Source organism: Eschrichtius robustus, chromosome 19, assembly GCF_028021215.1.
Source record: "Eschrichtius robustus isolate mEscRob2 chromosome 19, mEscRob2.pri, whole genome shotgun sequence".
NCBI lineage: Eukaryota > Metazoa > Chordata > Mammalia > Artiodactyla > Eschrichtiidae > Eschrichtius > Eschrichtius robustus.
Window position 1 is genome coordinate 65,097,023 of NC_090842.1, and position 19,292 is coordinate 65,116,314.

The following is a 19,292-nucleotide window of genomic DNA, read 5'->3' on the forward strand; positions in this document are numbered from 1 at the left end:
TGGTTCACCAAGAAGCATACTACTGTCCAATTTTTAACTATGAGATTTTAAAACAAAGAGATTGTGATGTTGTAGAGAGAGAACAGGTTTACATCTATTACACTATTTACTATGTCATGTATCCCACTGAATATTCCATAAGCTCCATTTCCATGCATATATTCAATAAAAACATACATAATATTCCAGGTGATTGGGCAAGCATTTTCTGAGCAGAAACCAGAACGAAAAACCAGGAAAAGGCAAACTAAAGCAGGTGGATGAGTTTATTCTGTGCACACACATGCAGACCTAAGTAACTGTACCCACAGTACCATAAAGTAGGGAGACCATGATTTCAGAATGAAGATCCTGGCTGGGTGAGCAGAGCTCATATGGGGAAACAAGGCTAGCAGAAGGTGTTTGCCAAAGTCTGAGCATTTTAAGGATATGATCACATTAGTTAAGAACATGAACAAAAAGAAAAATGCTACTAAAATATTAATAAGACACTTTAAAAAAAGGAATGCATTGACTTTGGTACATCAAAAGTTTATGCTAACACTCCACGTTATTAAACATGACAGCGTTCCTTTAGCTGACCTCTCTAATTATCAAAAATCATACCAATACATTTCTTAACACAAGCTCTGCAAGGAGAAAAAAAAACAATGAGGAACGATGTTAGAAGGGTAACAGAACAATAAACCACAGGCATTCATTAACACAAGAGGAACACAAGTTAAAAACAATAAACAAAAAAGACTTTGGGAAAACTCTACAAACCAGTAAAGAAGCTGGAGGACCTAAGAAATTGCCTGTCCCAGAAACGCTAAACCGAAAAGTGTAGGAAAACTTATGACAATTTCCTGGCCTTTGACTCCCCAGCTCTTTCTTTTATATATCATTGAGATTGAACTGTAGGAAGCCTCCCAATTCCCATATGTGCACTCAAGAGGAAATGTAAAACAAAATCACAATGAGATATTACCTCATGCCTGTTAGAACAGCTGTCATCAAAGAGACAAGAGATGACAAGTGTTGTTGAGAATGGGGAAGAAATGGAACTCTAACAACTATACTGGAGAATGTGAATTGGTGCAGCCACTTTGGAAAACACTTTAAGGCTCCTCAAAATATATTTTAAAAAGTATATACCATACAATGCACCAATTGCACTATGAAATCACTGTCTTAAAAAGATACCTGCACTCCCATGTTCATTACAGCACTATTTACAATAGCCAAGGCTTGAAAACAACCTAAGTGTCCAACAGACAATGGACAAAAAAAAATCTGGTAGATATACAATGTAACAATATTTACTCATGAAAAAGGAAGAAATCAGGTGATCTGTACCAACTCCATTGGACACTGTGAATATTTGCTCAGTAAATTATTCAGCAATAAAGACTAATATTGAATGCTCTCACTTATCAGTGGAACACATTATTAAAAAGAAAAAAAAGAGTCAAACTAACAGAAACAGAGTAGGTATTGGGGGTTCGCAGAGTGAGGAGATATTAGTCAAAAGAATAAATTTCCAGTTGTAACTGAATTATAGGAATCAAATGTACAGTATGGTGATTACAGTTATCAATACTGTGATATAAAATTCAAAGTTTTCGAGACAGTAGACCTTAAATGTCCTCACCACACAAAAAATACTATAATTAATGAGTGGATGACGTGTTAAGAAAACTATTGAGGTAACCACTTTGCAATATAAACGTATATCAAATCATCACACAGTACATTTTAAATTTACACCATGTTATAATTTAATTAAATTCCAAAAAAAGCAGGGAAAGAGAAAATACAATAAATACACAAAAGAGGTACTGGCTTACAATGTATATTTTTTAAATTTAAAAAAAAAGAACAAAAGGGAAAGATCTTAGAAGTACATACGCCTAAGGTATCAGAAGGTTAGGAAAAAGAATTAGATTAGATATAAATGAAATACAGAATAAAAACTACAGAAAATAACAACACTACAAGTTGGTTTTCTGATAAGAATAACAAAATTGACAAACTCTTATTGACACTGCATATCAAAAAAAGAGATAAGACCAAAATCATTAAATCAGAAATCAAAGAGGGTACATTACAACAGACTGAAACTGATTCTACAGAAATCAAAAAAACTAGAAGAAAATACTAACACAGTTCTATGCCTAATTTTAGATAACCTAGAAGAAATGGATAAATTCTAGGAGAAACACAACCTGCCAAGACAGAAGCATGATGAAATTAAAAATCTAAACAAACCTATAATCTGTAAGGAGATAAATCACTAATCAAAAACCATTCAACATAGGAAAGCCAAATAACTTCACTGCAGAATTCTATGCAACATTTAAAAACAGTTAAGACCAACCTTCCTTAAATCCATCCCCCCAAAATTGAAGAAAATGAAACAGTTCCAAACTCTCTCTCAGGTCAGAATTACTCAAAGACCAAAGTCAGACAAAGACACTACAAGATAATCTGAGACTAAAGTCGCTTATGAATAATGATGGAAATATCATCAATAAAATAGTAAACTAAAATAAACACAACATTAAAATTATTATATACCATGACTAATGGCATATAATTTTGAAATATAAGGATGGTTCAACATATGAAAGAAAAAGACGATATGATCATCTCAATTGATGCAGAAAAAGCAGCTGACAAAAGTCAACAGCATTTCATGACAAAAACACTCAATAAACTAGAAATACAAAAAAGTTACCTCAACATAATAAAGGACATATATTAACAACCTACAGCTAACATCATACTCAGTGGTGAATAACTTAAAGCTTTTCCTCTAAAATCAGGAACAAGTTGAGAATACCTGCCATCACTATTTCTAAAAACATATTACTGCAAGTCCTAGCAAGAACAAAGAGGCAGAAAAAGAGATAAAAGGTATCCAAATAGAAAAAGTAAGCATTACTTTTTCTCTCTGTTGACAAATGACATAATTTAATATGTAGAAAACTCTGAAGGTTCTGCAAAAAAAACCTGCAAGAAAATAATGAAGGAAATCAGAAAAATTACAAGATCTAAAATCAACAGGCAAAAATCAATTGTGTTTCTATACATTAACAATGAACAATAAAGAAGGTCAGAAAACAATTCCATTTACAATAAAATAAATTAAATATTCAGAATAACCTTATACAAAAAGGTAAAGATTTGCACACAGTAAACTAAAAACAGACCTGAAAAATACTAGAAAAGACACAAATTAATGCAAAGATATTCCAAGTTGTTGTCTTGGAAGTCAACATTGTCAGGATGTCAGTACTACCCAAAGCATCAACAGAGTCAACCCAATCCCTAGCAAAATCCCAATAGTGTTTCTTGAAGAAATAGATAATCCATCCTAAGATTCATATACAATCTCAAAAAGCTTTCTATAGCAGAAAAAAGGTGGAAGAGAACAAACATGGAGGTTTCACAATTAATTATGACAAAGCTAAACTAGTCAAAACAGTGTGGTACTGGCACAAAGAGAGACAGAGAGACCAGTGGAATATGAGACATCAGAAATAAACTCTTGTGTATATGGTCAAATGATGTTCCACAAGAGTATCAGGACTGCTCAATGGGGAAGACAGTCTATTAAGCAAAACAAATTGTGGTTCATCATTAAAGGTATGATTCTACTTTGTAAGTTCTCTGATTTCAGTGCTTAAAAATTAGGTGTTGAGGTAGAATGAACAATGGCACACACAAGTGACAAAAAATATGGCATCAACAACTGTTTACTCAACAGCCTCACAAATATGAGGATGTGAACTTGGACAATGTTATCGCTAGGAGAAATTCCTACACAATATACTGAGGCCAAAAGAGTCATTAATATATGAGAACAATACTTTCACAGTGGCCTTGAGACATGCATTTGTGACATACCCAGAGAAAACCATAATTCAAAAAGACACATGTACCCCAATGTTCATTGCAGCACTATTTACAATAGCCAGGTCATGGAAGCAACCTAAATGCCCATCGACAGACGAATGGATAAAGAAGAGGTGGTACATATATACAATGGAATATTACCCAGCCATAAAAAGGAATGAAATTGGGTCATTTGTAGAGACATGGATGGATCTAGAGACTGTCATACAGAGTGATGTAAGTCAGAAAGAGAAAAACAAATATCGTATATTAACGCATGTATGTGGAACCTAGAAAAATGGTACAGATGAACTGGTTTGCAGGGCAGAAATAGAGACACAGATGCAGAGAAGAAACGTATGGACACCAAGGGGGGAAAGTGGCTGGGGGGTGGTGGTGGTGGTGTGATGAATTGGGAGATTGAGATTGACATGTATACACTAATATGTATAAAATGGATAACTAATAAGAATCTGCTTTATAAAAAATAAAATAAAATTCAAAAATTCAAAAACAGGGGCTTCCCTGGTGGCGCGGTGGTTGAGAATCTGCCTGCCAATGCAGGGGACACGGGTTCGAGCCCTGGTCTGGGAAGATCCCACATGCCGCGGAGCAACTGGGCCCGTGAGCAACAACTACTGAGCCTGCACGTCTGGAGCCTGTGCTCCGCAACAAGAGAAGCCGCGATAGTGAGAGGCCCGCGCACTGTGATGAAGAGTGGCCCCCACTTGCCACAACTAGAGAAAGCCCTCGCACAGAAACGAAGACCCAACACAGCCATAAATAAAAATAAATAAATAAAAAGACTTTAAAAAAAAAAAGAATTAGCATTGTCGTCACTGTCATTGTTGAAAAAAAAATTCAAAAACAAACAAACAGAAAAACTGAAAAAACTTACTGGTCAGGCTCTTGTGATACTTTCTGTCTCATACCCTAGAATATGCTGACCACTCTACTAGGTAGCTTCGAGTGGTGATTTTGTACGTAGCAAGAAAATATTACAACATATGAGGGAAAGTATTCTCAGTTCAAGTATTTTCTGTTACCCAGTAAACACATTCCATAGAGAGTACACCAAGAGTTGTCTGTTAACAAAGGATAGATTATCACAGCAAAGAAACTGGATAAAAATTTAGATACCAGGGCTATCTACTTCAAAAACAAATTGTAGAGGCAAAATCAAGTACTTATGAAACTATGAAATCAGGAAGAGTATACATTCCCTGACTAAGTAGAGCAGTAAAAGAGTGGGGAAAAAAAACAAGGTATGTGTGTCAGATATTACAGACCTTGAGATGAAACCATTTGCTCTACCTATAGATGCCAAACTAAAAGCCTGAAAGATGCACATATTCACCCCATGAGAGACAGGGGATTAAAAAGACGATCTCTCTGTCCACTGTCCTTACACTTTTCCTAAGCGACAATCACAGAAGATCCAGGGACTTTCCTCGTGGCGCAGTGGTTAAGAATCCGCCTGCCAATGCAGGGGACATGGGTTCGAGCCCTGGTCCAGGAAGATCCCACATGCTGCGGAGCAACTAAGCCCATGCGCCACAACTACTGAGCCTGTGCTCTAGAGCCCACGAGCCACAACTACTGAAGCCCAGATGCCACAACTACCGAAGCCCATGTGCCTAGAGCCCGTGCTCCGCAAAAAGGGAAGCCACTGCAATGGGAAGCCCGTGCACCGCAACAAAGAGTAGTCCCCGCTCACCGCAACTGGAGAAAGCCCACATGCAGCAACAAAGACCCAACTCAGCAAAATAATTAATTAATTAATTAATTGAAAAAAATACAATCACAGAAGATCCAATCAGGCTGACGTAGCACTGAAGTACGTGGCAAAAGCAGAACAGAAGAAATGTCTGAGGGATCTACATAACCAGAGAGGGCTTGAAACAGCTCCATGCAGGTTCGGAGGTGCCAGATGGAATCAAAGAGCAGCTAGTGTTTTCCCATCTTCTCTTTGGGTTTTCTAAGAATATCAAATGGGGATAGAAATGGGAAAGGTCCAGGGATTAGAGTCTTGAGGCATCAGCTCTTCTCTATATGGACGGAAAACAGAGCACCCAATGGAATCATGCCCTGAAGGACAGATGAAGGGGAAAGAGACCCTGATAAAATAGCCCACCTCATGCTCCTCAAAGTCAGGCACCAAGGAGTTCACAGGAGCCAGAGGGCAGTGTTACAGACCATGATAAAGACTTTGCCTTTCTCTCTGTAGGAGGTGCAGTACCAATGGAGGATGAAAGAATACATTTTACATGTTGAAGGACAGAGTGATAAATTACAAAGAAGAAAAATTTACACTCAGTAGTCACAACAGTAAGTAAATTTCTGTATTTCCATAGATCAATCCAATGAGGGGAGTTTCACAAACACTATGACTACCCAGGCTTCCCCTCTGCGCTTCTTAGCTATGACTTGTGTTCACATTTTGATACATCCCCAAGCACATTCACATCACTCTCCACAACACAGCACTCTTTCTCTTGCTACAAAATGGGTAAAACATTCAGATGAGAACTAGAAATTCCTCCATATAGGAAGGAAACATAATTTGCTGTGACTTTTCTAGAAGCCTAGTTCTTTGTTAAGCTAAGGATTGAGGACATTACTGATGGGTCTAGAAAAATAATTCCAAAATTCACCCACTGCTTGCCTCCTTCTGAATACACAGGAACAGTATAATATGCACAAATGAAGCTCACTTCCTAGAACTCCTAAATCGGAAGCGCATGGGTAGAAAACAGGAAACTGAGTATATTAAGAGTTTGCCATTGGGAATTATAAATACATTAAGTTCTGGAACAACCCTTCATGGATCACAAAGTGGGCAGATCATCAAAGGAAAAGGTAATTTTAAACCTCTGATGCCACAAGCTGGAGCTTTTCATGTCCAAGCCAACAGGGATTTCAGATCAGTCAAGCAAAACAGGGGCTCCCAAGAGGCACACAGAAAAAATGCAAAGATATCCAAGAGCAGATCCCAGCTTCTAGAGGGAAGTTATCCTCACCCAGGGAGACCAGGTTCCTGTAGGTCTCCAACATCACATCACTGTACAAGGCCCTCTGAGCAGGGTCCAGGCATTCCCACTTCTCCTGAGAGAATGCTATGGCCACATCCTTCAACATCACATCACTGTACAAGGCCCTCTGAGCAGGGTCCAGGCATTCCCACTTCTCCTGAGAGAATGCTATGGCCACATCCTTGAACATCAACTGTTCCTGAAAGGAAAACACATTTCACAAAGGGGCCATGAGGAGAGTTTTATTTTCACAAAAAAATGAGAAGAGGAGAGAGGGGTAAGGATCAATTCATTTGAAGTACGTACTCTGACAGATCCACTTAAATGTATTTGGAGCAAATTATGGGTCTCTAATTTTAATTCCTCATGCTTTTTCATAAAATTATGATATCCTCCAATTAATGTGGACTTTTCATATTTGTGGACAATACATGAAATACAAATAAAATTCAACAATGGCTTGGCTATGCAGAAGTGTTACATATTGTGTTTTACACACTGAGAGATATTCTATATCTACATGACTTACAGTATGATTGCCATCTCAAGAGATGACAAAGTCGGGACATCGCTGGTGGTCCAGTGGTTAAGACTCCACACTTCCACTATAGGGGGCACGGGTTCAGTCCTTGGTTGGGGAACTAAGAACCCGTGTGCCGTGAGACGCAGCCAACAGTTAAAAAAAAAAAAGAGATGACAAAGTCCACAGTGGATTTTTAAAAAATGAAAATATTAAATGACAATGAATAAGAATAGCAATGACTTAAGGTATGGGAATATTTCCTATATAGTAAGCATTACTCTAAATGCTTCATTGGTAACAACTTTTTGTAAACATCATAGCTCATTAGAAAGATCTGTTCCCATCTTTCAGAGGAGAACACTGTCAGAGACACTCTGAGAAACTCAACTTAGGTCAAGAAGCTAAGAAGCGACACAGCAAAGCACTTGAACTAACGTGTCTGAGCTGTGGAATGAAAGCTAAAAAAGCAGAAAGTTAAGTAACAGACCATTGAAGGTACACTGAGAAAACGTGAATGAAGTTCAAGGTGAATAAGATGGAAGAACATAAACGGTCATTATACATGTGGGCACACAAACACATGCACATAAAATGTTAGGAATCTTACTACTATTTAAACCATTAAAAGAATACTGTAGAGAAAACTCAAGGCCAGGCAATATATTTATGATATACTTTCAACTGCAAAAAGATGTAAAACATAGTTATGAAATTGTGATGTCTGTTATCAAAGCCACAGACTTGAACATCTATGAACTCTACAACACACACGTAAACGCACAATTTACTGAAATACAGGAATTGTCTCAAGAAATGTTTTTACATGATTTTTTTCATTTTTATTCATGTAAATAAGCATTCTGTGGACAATTAAAAAGTATCAACAGTACTAAATGTTACTGACATGATAAAAATACTTTTACTCCAATCTTAATAACTGTATTCAAAAATATAAATACAATTTAATAGATTTCAGTGTACACAGATATGCAGTAACAAAAACCATAGTTTCTTTGTTTTTCCCACTAATGAAATATTGATTCAAAATAATAAAAGGTATTAGTATTCTACATTATTTTCATTTATTAAGAAAAGAATTATCACACTAATAAAATTTAAAACTTCTTATAGAATTAAAAATCGTGAGAAAACACAATATGGAAAAAAATATATGGTAATTAAGGAAGAACATTTCACCAAACATCATGATCAGAAGGAAACACTCAATGCATTCCCCTGAAATTACAACAGTGGAGTAAAGGGAGCTGCCCAGGGCTCCTGCCTTGTAGCACTGCACAGTGTGCCTTAGCAGGGAGCAGTAGAGAAAGTAACAGAGGAAAAAGAGAGGGCAACAGCAGGAGACAAAGAAAGAGCATGTCAGAGAATTGGAACTTCTAATGTTCGCAAATCTAAGGACACGGAAAGGAGACAAGTCAAAGTATGGAAAAGATATTCCATCTTAAAGAGAGCAAAGGAGGCTACATTACATCAGACAAAATAAACCAAAAACAAAAACATTATGTAATGATAAAAGGGTAAATTGCCAAGAAAATATAACAATTAAAAAACGTGTACTTCTAACATCAGAACTCCCCCCAAAATGAGGCAAATCATACCAGAAATACAGAAATAAATAACATCACAACACTAGTATGAGACTTCAGTACCCTAGGTTTACCCTAGCATGCAAACAAAAAGATGAATAAGGAAACAGAGGACTTGAACAACACTGTATAACAATTGTACCTAATAGACATGTGCAGAACACTCAACCCAACAATAACAGAAAACAATTCCTTCTCAAGCACATGTGAAACATTCTCTATGACAGACCACATCTTAGGCCACAAAACAAATCTTTTTTTTTAAAATTAATTTATTTATTTTTGGCTGCATTGGGTCTTCGTTGCTATGCGCGGGCTTTCTCTAGTTGCGGTGAGCGGGGGCTACTCTTCATTGTGGTGTGCAGGCTTCTCATTGTGGTGCCTTCTCTTGTTGCGGAACACAGGTTCTAGGTGCATGGGCTTCAGTAGTTGCAGCATGCGGGCTCAGTAGTTCTAGCTTGCAGGCTCTAGAGCGCAAGCTCAGTAGTTGTGGCGCACGGGCTTAGTTGCTCCGCAGCATGTGGGATCTTCCCAGACCAGGGCTTGAACCCATGTCCCCTGCATTGGCAGGCAGATTCTCAACCACTGTGCCACCAGGGAAGCCCCACAAAACAAATCTTAACAATTTAAGATTAAGATCATGAAAAGTGTCTTGTCTAACCACAATGAAATGAAAGTAGAAATAAAAAGCAGAAGAGGCATTAGACAGGAAAAAAAAAAGTTCTCCAAATCAAAAAATAAAATAAAATTATCTTTTTTGTAGGTGACAAGGTTTTTTATATGTACAAAGCAAAACAATTCCACAAGTAAACTACTACTTCAAAAAACAACTTTAGAAAAGTTGTAGCAGAAAAAAATCAGCACGCAAAAATCGGTTGCATTTCTATACACAATGAACAACGTCAACAGAAAATTAGAGAACAATACTATTTACTATACCATCAAAAGGGATAGGATACTTAGGAAATACTAGTGAAGAAGGTGAAAGACTTGTACTCTGAACACTACTAAACGTTGCTAGAAGCAGTCCATGCAGACACAAATAAATTAAAAGACACCCTGTACTCATGGATTGAAAGACTTAGGATTCTTAAAATGACCATATTACCGAATATGTTCTATAGATGCAATGGAATCCCTATTAAAATTTCAGTGGCAATTTTTGCAGTAATAGAAAAAAATCTTGTGAAAATTTCTATAGAATCTCAAGGGACCCCAAATAGCCAAAATAGTCTTCAAAAAGGAATTGGAGGCTGACATTTTTAGATTTCAAAATGTATCACAAAGTAATCAAGATGATGTGGTACTGGCATAAACACACATACATAAGCCAATAGATCAGATTAGAAATCAGATTCCAAATAATCCTTGGAATATATGGAAAACGTAATGATAAGGGTTGCCAAAACTATACAAAGAGGAAAGGATAGTCTCAATAACAAATGTTGCTGAGAAACTAGATACCTTACTAGCAAAGGAATGAAGCTGGAACCTTACATGCATCAAAGGTAAAAACCTCTGTGTGTCAAAGGATAAAACCAACAAAATGAAAAGATAACCTCTGAGGAATGGAGGTGATGAAAGTGATTTAAAGAATTTCCAACTGCCAGAGATTTAGGTTGACTTCAAACTTTAAATTTGATGACTGAATAAAACACCCTTGGGACTTCCCTGGCAGTCCAGTGGTTAAGACTCTGCGCTTCCACTGCAGGGGGCACGGGTTCCATCCCTGGTTGGAGACTAAGGTCCCAGAAGCCATGCAGTGAGGCCAAAAAAAAAAAAAAAAGGTCAGAACAAATTGCCCTAATTAGTCTGACTTCCAGATTTTACTCAGGTATTGTGCATATTAATACTTGACTTTCATTAATACCTGTCAAGCAGGATACTGCAGAGTCAGAGAAGATTAGGGAGTCCAAAGAAGGGCATTATAGGAAGGAGAGACAGAGAAATCAACTGAGAATATGACTTTACCTGAGAAAGAGCCATTGCAGACTCCAGTTCTTTCCTCTTCCTCCTCTTCCAGGCTTCTTCCTCAGACAACATGAGTCTTTAGAGGTCTATCCTGAAAGTTGGAAAGATGCTGTTTAATGCTTAGAATCAACACACCCCCTTCCTGAGTCACCACCACACACACAGGGAAGACCTCAGCACGTGGAACAGACAGTCCCCTGCTGCCCACTGTCCCAGGAGGGACTCAGGACAGTAAACTCCCACACAGAGACCAACACGTGCATTTTCCCACACTTTCCTTCAGATCAGGCTCCCCCCCTGGTGAGGCCCTCACGTACACAGCAGCAGCGGGCACCTCAGCTGGACCCGACGACCCCCTGCAGGTCACAGACCAGCCCTGGTCCATCCCCATGCAGAGCAGAGCCCCTCAGCCTCAGCCCAGACCTCAGCCCTCAGGAACGGGGGGACCCAGAGTCACGATGCTCAGTGATGGATCCAGATTGGAATCACCTGGGGCATGTTAAAATACTATTGAGGCTGGATTCCACACTGACATTATGAAAAGGAATCTGTGGTCAGAGGGTACAAAACACGTATATGCAGAATGCCTCACTGATCTAATGTGAAGCCTGGGTTGAGCACCACTCAGAGGTGGGAAGCTCCGCACACCCACTTTCTTCTTCTCTGCCAGCTTTACAGAGCTCTAACTGATGAATAACAATGGTGAACATATGAGGCATACAATGCGATTATTTGACGGATGTGTAATCATTATCAAAATAAAGGAATTTACATGTCTATCAACTCACAGTTATCATTTTATTTCTGTGTGTTTAGAACACTTAAGTGAGGGAATTCCCTGGCGTTCCAGCAGTTAAGACTCAGTGCTTTCACTGCTGTGGGCCTGGGTTCGATCCCTGGTTGGGGAACTAAGATCCCACACACAGCCAAAATAAATGAATAAATAAATGCATAAATAAAAGAACACTTAAGGGATGCTCTCTCAGCACATTCCAAGTATAGAAACACACTATAATTAACGATAGTCAGCACAACAGACATTAGGCATACGTGTTGTACTTATTCATTTTACAACTGAACATTCGTAACCTTTGACCAACACCTCCCCATTTACCCCACCACCCAACCTTTCCTAGCAACCTCTATACTCTATGGTTCTATGAGTTTGACATTTCTACTTTCCATATAAAATGTCTATCATTTTCTATCATAATAATGTCATCATTTATGGCTGACATGAATTTTCTAAATCCATTCACTTGTCAACAAACATTTTGGTTCTTTCTACATCTTGGCTGCTGTGAATAATGCACTAATGCTCACTGGAGTGCATATATTTCCCTCGGTATAATGATTTCATTTCTTTGCATATCTAGCCAGAGGTGGGTTTCACAGATTGTGCGCCTGTCCTATGTTTGATTTATTGAGGAACCTCCACATTATCTTCAATAAGAGCTACATTATTTTAAATCCCACCAACAAAGCACAAGGGTTCTGTGTTCTCTGTATTGTGTGTGTGTGTGTGTATCTGTGTGTTTGAGACAGGTAGGGAGAGGACAGTAGCAGAACGAACTGGCCTGGCAGCAAGCAAGTAGCAGCTACAGCTTGCCAAGGATGAATGAGCGTCTGGACTGCAGATCACTGTGGTGCTGCTGGGCCTCTGATTCGTGGAACAATCTTTCCTTACATCAAAGAACTTAGTGGCCCCTCTCAAGTTCTGTTCACAGAAACACACCTAGCAGAATCTCCCTCAAAAAAATCATCTGCCATCTGAAGCTTAGTACTCCTACTTTCCCTTCTGAAAACTCTCATAGGGTCCAATACAGTCTCGAAAAAAAATCCATAATGATCCACTAATGCTGCTATAAAATATCAGAAAACATTCCAACCCAAATAAATCATGCCTGAGGGACAACTACATACGAAGACACCCAAGGGACCACTAGAAGCAAAACGCCATACTTTCATTCACCATGGTGAACACAGACCAAACACTGTCATCTCCGAAAACTACATATAAAAGATGTTTCCAATGATGTACATATCCCAGGGGGACCCCAACATCTCCCAAGGAAACACCAAATTCTCTTTTGTAACTATCATAGTACATCTAAAACTTTCTCCATTTGCAAGCCAAAATACTAAAAAAAAAAATACCAAAGGTAGCCCACAAAATGATCTCTGAAATTTTCCCTGTATTACTCTAAAATCTGCACAATGACTCCTGACCTTCCAAAAGACCAACGCAAGTCACTTGTGGAGTGGATGCCGTGGGGCACCCTGTAGCTCCGTCCTCTGAGAACAAGTCACCCATCCTACTGCACCCAAAGACCACTGTGGGCTTAGTTAACCCAACACTTCTCATATTGGAGGAAAATGCTTTTCTCTGCCTAAATCTACTGCCTTCATTCCTCCTCACATATAATCAAGAAATACCCAATTAAACCAATACATGGAAACCTCAGTCTCAGCAGCTACGTCCCAGGGAACCTGAGCTAAGACACCCTGGCACCTCAAACCATAATGCACCCCACAACTACCAATTCCAGGTGCTCCAGCCAGAACTGAGACATAACCTGCAGCAGTTCCTCACACCGCTTGAGCCCACAAGAGACAGGTGCACACACCATTCATGGGGCTCATCTTGAAGCCCACACTGGCTGCCATGTCCCTGCTGCAGACCCCTACAGGCTCCCCTCCAATTTCCCCATTTCGCTATCTCTCCTCCATGCGAACATGAGACAATGGGGAAAAAGCAAAAAGCCTTCTCTTTTTGCTTCCTCTACTCGTCTTGTCACCGTTTGTCCTCCGTTTCTCTCCCAGCACCACGATGCTCTGAAGGCCATTGTTCACCTTTCATCCTATCCTGGACTCTCCGTGTGAAGGGCCTCACCGCTGTTACCCGCCCCCTACCGCTGATCTAGAGCCCCTCTCTCTATATGTTGCTCTCCAATCCCTGGAGATCCGGCCTTTTTAATTACTTCTCTATTTTGTTCACCAGCTCCTTTCGAGGCATAATCGCTTTCATTTTACTCTCTCTTTACAACTCCCTCAGCCATCCTCTACGTTCCCATCGGTTCGCACACATCCTTTCCTCTCTTTCTCGCAGTCGCTCTGTCTCAGCTTCCACTGATTCCCCTTCCCGTACATATTCAGAAAGATGGCGACCGAATAAGATGCCCGCCAACTTTCCAATGGAGGTGAATTTGATACCGAAGACCACTGGGTGCCACAAGGCTGGCCCAGGTCACCTCCCCCAACGCGGGGTGAGGGGAAGGGCTGACCAGGAAGGGGAGGCCAGGGGAGCAAAAGGACCGGCCTGAGGAGGAGGCGAGGACAGAGGGGCTGGGAGGGAGCGACGGGGGTCTCAGGAGAGGGGCGGGCTCTGCAGAATCCCAGGACCGGAGAGAGGACGCGGCCTCTCCGGGAGCGGGGCGGCCGGCGCTGCCCTCCAGGGGCCGAGGGGGCGAGGCTGCGGGGCGCGAATACATCTCGGGGAAGAGGATTTTAAATGGGAAGGCGTAGGTAGTAAAGGGTTTTAAGCAGAAAAATGTCGCGAATGGAGGTGTCTACCTGGACCGAAGGTAGAAAAGCCAAGGGCACCGGGACCGGCCTCAGCGATTTCAAACCCAAAGGAAACCATACCTACCTGTAACGGCGACGTCTGGATTTACGCGGGGCGGAAGGCCGGCTGCTGGGATTTAAGGTTCGTAGTGACGCCCACACCGGAAGGTGGAGAAAGGTGGACCGCGCAGCACTGACTTAGAAAGGAGAAATTTAACGCTTTCCAGGGACATGGGCTACGCTTCCGTTTCCATAAAAAAATGCGCAAGCGCAGTTTAGAGGCGGAGTTTATGGGGCGGGGCCTGGGCGGAGCGCTACTGGCGAGGGGCGGGGCGAGGAGAGCGCAGATTTTCGCCTGGAACGCCGGCAGGCGGGGCTTAGGTTGGTGCTTTACAGTACCATGAATTTTTCTCATTTTAAGTTCCTGTCTGAAACAGTTTAAGGTAAACGCTTGCAATTGTGTGGACTACTTCTGTCTGAAAGTAAGATGTTTCCTCCTAACAAGTTGAAAACGGTTTCAATAAAAAGCTTATATTTGCCAGCTGGTTTCTCGCATGTTCCGCTCCGGCAGCTCAAGCCAAGTCAGTGGTTGGGAACTTGGGTCTCCCAAGTGGTAGCTGTGGGGCGCTAGTTGGATCCGGGAACATTTTTGCAATTAGAATTAATTTAAGAGGTTTAAGCAAACAAGACCTGGACTTGCCACTGTATTACAAACTAGAATAAGAAATACAAAACTCTCCCCACGTAGGCTGGCCCATTTCACCCTGACACCCTACAAAAGAGTTTTCCTTTCTGTTTCTCATTCAGCCAGGCCAGCTCAACACGCTGTCAGTTCCAGAGACTTGGGGACAAAACCTGCGGTTTGAGGCTGAAGGGCTAAGCCGTTTGATAATTTCCCTCACCATTGCTTTATAAAGAGCAATACATTGTTTTTAATTCCTATAAACTGCATTGTTCATTCTTTCATTTTGCCTGTTTTGCCTTTTCCCCCTCAGTTTTATTGAGATGTACTCGACATACATCACGTTATGAGCTTAAGGTGTACAGCATAACGTTCTGACTTATATATTGAAATAGTGCAATAAATTTAGTAAGGATCCATCATCTCATATAGATACCATAAAAAGAGAAGTCAAAAATTTTTTTTCTTTTTATGAGAGTATTGACTGAAAAAAAATGCACAACACGAGAGTTGCTTTGAGGACACTGAAGGTTAAGTGGTCAAGGGGGAAGAAGGGGCAGCGGATCCATCACACCCACCACTGCACCTTCCGGACTTCATGTTAGGTGAGAATGATAAACCTTCTACTTTTCTCAGTCACTGTTTTCCAGGCAGCCTATCACTCAGAAATAAAAACTGTCCTACCCGAGAAATAGGATTATTATCTTTCATGAGTGTAGAATGGAGTATTTCCGATCGAATCTTGAATTTTAAATGTTGTGGCTTGTAAAAAAGTCACGAAGACATCCCTTCACGGATGAGTTAGATCTGTTCAGCATATGTTGTAGAAAATTCAGTGTGTGAACAAATTATACTGTGAGAATTTATAACAAATATTCAGAACATTAGGCTGTAAAGTATGGTAACAAGGAAATTGGGGCCACAAATATAATTACATGTTTACTTGAAAATTTGACCTACTGATCCATTAAATCATGCATTACAGCAACCTCCTTTGCACTGATAAAAGTGCATTCACACATCTATCATTCGGAAATGATTCCAATCACTGAATAGCTAGCAGGAAACGAAATCAATATCCTGCCTTCAAGTAGCTTATATTCTAAAAGGGAAAGTCAGTAAAAATTAAATAAGATTATGATGGTGTTAAGTACAGTGAAGTTTCATATGTACAATGATAGAGTGACAGGTCGTTCTAATTTAAACAGTGTGTTCAGGAAATGCCCATATAAGGGATATTTGCATAATATCATTAATTAATTGAAAGAGTTTGTCATGAAAATACAAACCGGGAAGGGCAATTTGGTGGAAAAAAGTAGGAGGAGAAAATTTCCAAAATTGGAACATATTTACAAGATTAAGGACTAGCCACAACTGGTGTGTGGCTTGGTGAAGTGTGATATTAAATTTCTATTGGAGACAATTAGAATTGTGAACTTCTATTAATTAGAATTTTTTGTTGTTGAGGATTTAAAATGCAAACTTAAGGGATCTGTGTATCTTTTGCATGTTGATTCTTCTTTTTAAAAACAATAGTTTACCTAGAGGCCTTACAGTATAAGTAATAAGATTCCAAACCATGAAGACCTGTTTGGAGAATGCACAGACGTGTTTCGTCATGGCATCCTCACTACTACCAAGGGGACGTGAAGGTGAGGTGGGATAATGAAGTAGTGGAAAGACAGCACTCACAACCTGAAGGTCAAGAAAGCAATGTTGAAAGGTGTCCAGAGCCACCAAAAAAAAAAAAGTAGAAGATCCAGATGTCACCCACCTTCCAACTGCCTGAAACACTGCAGCTCAGGAGACAGCTCAAATATCCTCAGAAGAGCGCCCTGGGAGAAACAACTTGAACACTATGCCATCATCAAGATCCCCCTCACCACCAAGTCAGCCATGAAAAAAGCAGAAGACAAAAACACACCGGTGTTCATTGTGGATATCACCACCAACAAGCACCAGATTAAACAGGCTATGAAGAAGCTCTATGACACTGACGTGTCTAAGGTAAACACTGTGATCAGGCCTGATGGAGAGAAGAAGGCCTATGTTTCACTGCCTCCTGACTATGATGCTTTGGATGTTGCCAACAAAACTGGGATCATCTAAACTGACTCCAGCTGGACAGTTACACATATAAAAGTTTTCACTATAAAAAAAATCATAAATAATTATTCTAAAGAACAGGGGAAAAATAGGAAAACAGTAGAAAAAACAAAGGAGACAATATAAAACCAAAAGCAAGATAAGAATTTAAAATACCTAAACAATAACCTCTTTAAAACAAAGTGACCTGGGCTTCCCTGGTGGCACAGTGGTTGGGAGTCCGCCTGCCAATGCAGGGGACACGGGTTCGAGCCCTGGTCTGGGAGGATCCCACATGCCGCGGAGCAGCTGGGCCCGTGGGCCACAATTACTGAGCCTGCGCGTCTGGAGCCTGTGCTCTGCAACAAGAGAGGCCGCGATAGTGAGAGGCCCGTGCACCGCGATGAAGAGTGGCCCCCGCTTGCCGCAACTCGAGAAAGCCCTCGCACAGAAACGAAGACCCAACACAGCCAAAAATAAATAAATAAATAAAATATTAAAAAAAAACAAAGTGACCTAAAGACTCCAAATGAAAAGCAAATATTTTCAACTGGACTCTTTTGAACACAGACAACAATATGTCTCCCACAAGAAATGCACTCCAAAAATTAAAATACACAAAGTAAGAAAGCATGAAAAAATACACCATTTCAACACCATTCAAAATAGAGTGGCTAACATAATACAAAGTAAATTAAAGAGTAAATAATGTGTCAAGAATAAGGAAATCTATTTTATAATCATAAAGACAGAAATTCATCAGAATGACATGACAATCAGAAACTGTATCATAGAACTGCATTTCATTATAGCCACAAAAATATTCTGGAGAAAAGTTTGGAGACAACAACACAAGGATAAATAATCTACTTATAAGTTTTCTGAACCCATCATGGAAAGAAATTGTTAAGATTCTTTAAAGCCCGAGAACCTACGGGTGCACTGTTACCTTCTGGTATAAAGTACCTAGGTGGAAGAAAACTGTGGTGGTGAAAGGAACATGATTAATTAGGATGATGAAAAATAATTAAATTTTATTAATTAAAACAAGAGACCTATGATACATTCTGAATAAAACAGTAGCAAAAGGCAACGACAGCAGTTAAATGTCAAACATACATATACACATTGAATTCTGGGGCTTTATTTTTTTTATACATTTATTTATTTATTTATCTTTGGCTGTGTCGGGTCTTCATTGCTGCACGCGGGCTTTCTCTAGTTGCAGTGAGCGGGGGCCACTCCTTGTTGCGGTGCGCAGGCTTCTCATTGCGGTGGCTTCTCTTGTTGCAGAGCACGGGTTCTAGGCATGCGGGCTTCAGTAGTTGTGGCACGTGGCCTCAGTAGTTGTGGCTCCCGGGCTCTAGAGCACAGGCTCAGCAGTTGTGGTGCATGGGCTGCAGGTGCTCCGCGGCATGTGGGATCTTCCCAGACCAGGGCTCGAACCTGTGTCCCCTGCATTGGCAGGCAGATTCTTAACCACTGTGCCACCAGGGAAGCCCTAGAATTCTGGGACTTTTGATTAAATTTTCCTCTTGTGATAACTGCTCTCCCTTTAGTTTCGAAGAATAAGACTAGTTTTTCATTAATCATAGATCTATACAACAGCTATTCCCACGCAATGGAGGAAGTGACCAAATTTTCCCATGCATTCTGCCTACCACATAATCAGTCCCTGTTAACCTGTCACTCTCCTCCCATGAAAAGCCCAGTCCCTTAATGTCCTGCCTGACCTATTCATGGTCAGTTAGTAAAGCATTCTGTCCTATAACCCACTATGACCTATCTACAAAAGGACACATGAATTAACATGATAAATCATGTCACAGTTTTATTTTTTGTCCCTTGTTGATAATTCAAACAATATTGAAATTGATAATTCAAGGTCCTTGTTTTCTCAGGAAACATGGATGTGACTGACCCACACCTAATCAAATTGGACCCCTCATTTT

At 40.1% G+C, this 19,292-nt stretch overlaps 1 protein-coding gene and 1 long non-coding RNA gene across 3 annotated transcripts; one reads left to right on the plus strand and one right to left on the minus strand.

Moving 5' to 3' along the window:
- Positions 1–6,513: 6,513 nt before the first annotated feature.
- On the minus strand, positions 6,514–14,811 carry LOC137753068 (uncharacterized). Of its 2 annotated transcripts, none has more exons than XR_011071372.1 (3): positions 14,659–14,811; positions 11,010–11,100; positions 6,514–7,110 (listed from the first exon to the last, which is right to left on the minus strand). It is a non-coding gene; the product is annotated as an uncharacterized lncRNA (long non-coding RNA). The 2 variants fall into 2 exon arrangements; XR_011071373.1 differs by lacking the exon at positions 6,514–7,110 and adding an exon at positions 8,568–9,596.
- Positions 14,812–16,968: 2,157 nt separating this feature from the next.
- Positions 16,969–17,364, plus strand: LOC137752484 (large ribosomal subunit protein uL23-like). Its single transcript, XM_068527175.1, has one exon. It carries the CDS (start codon positions 16,969–16,971, stop codon positions 17,362–17,364), a length of 396 nt encoding a protein of 131 aa, XP_068383276.1.
- The last annotated feature ends 1,928 nt before the right edge of the window (positions 17,365–19,292 follow it).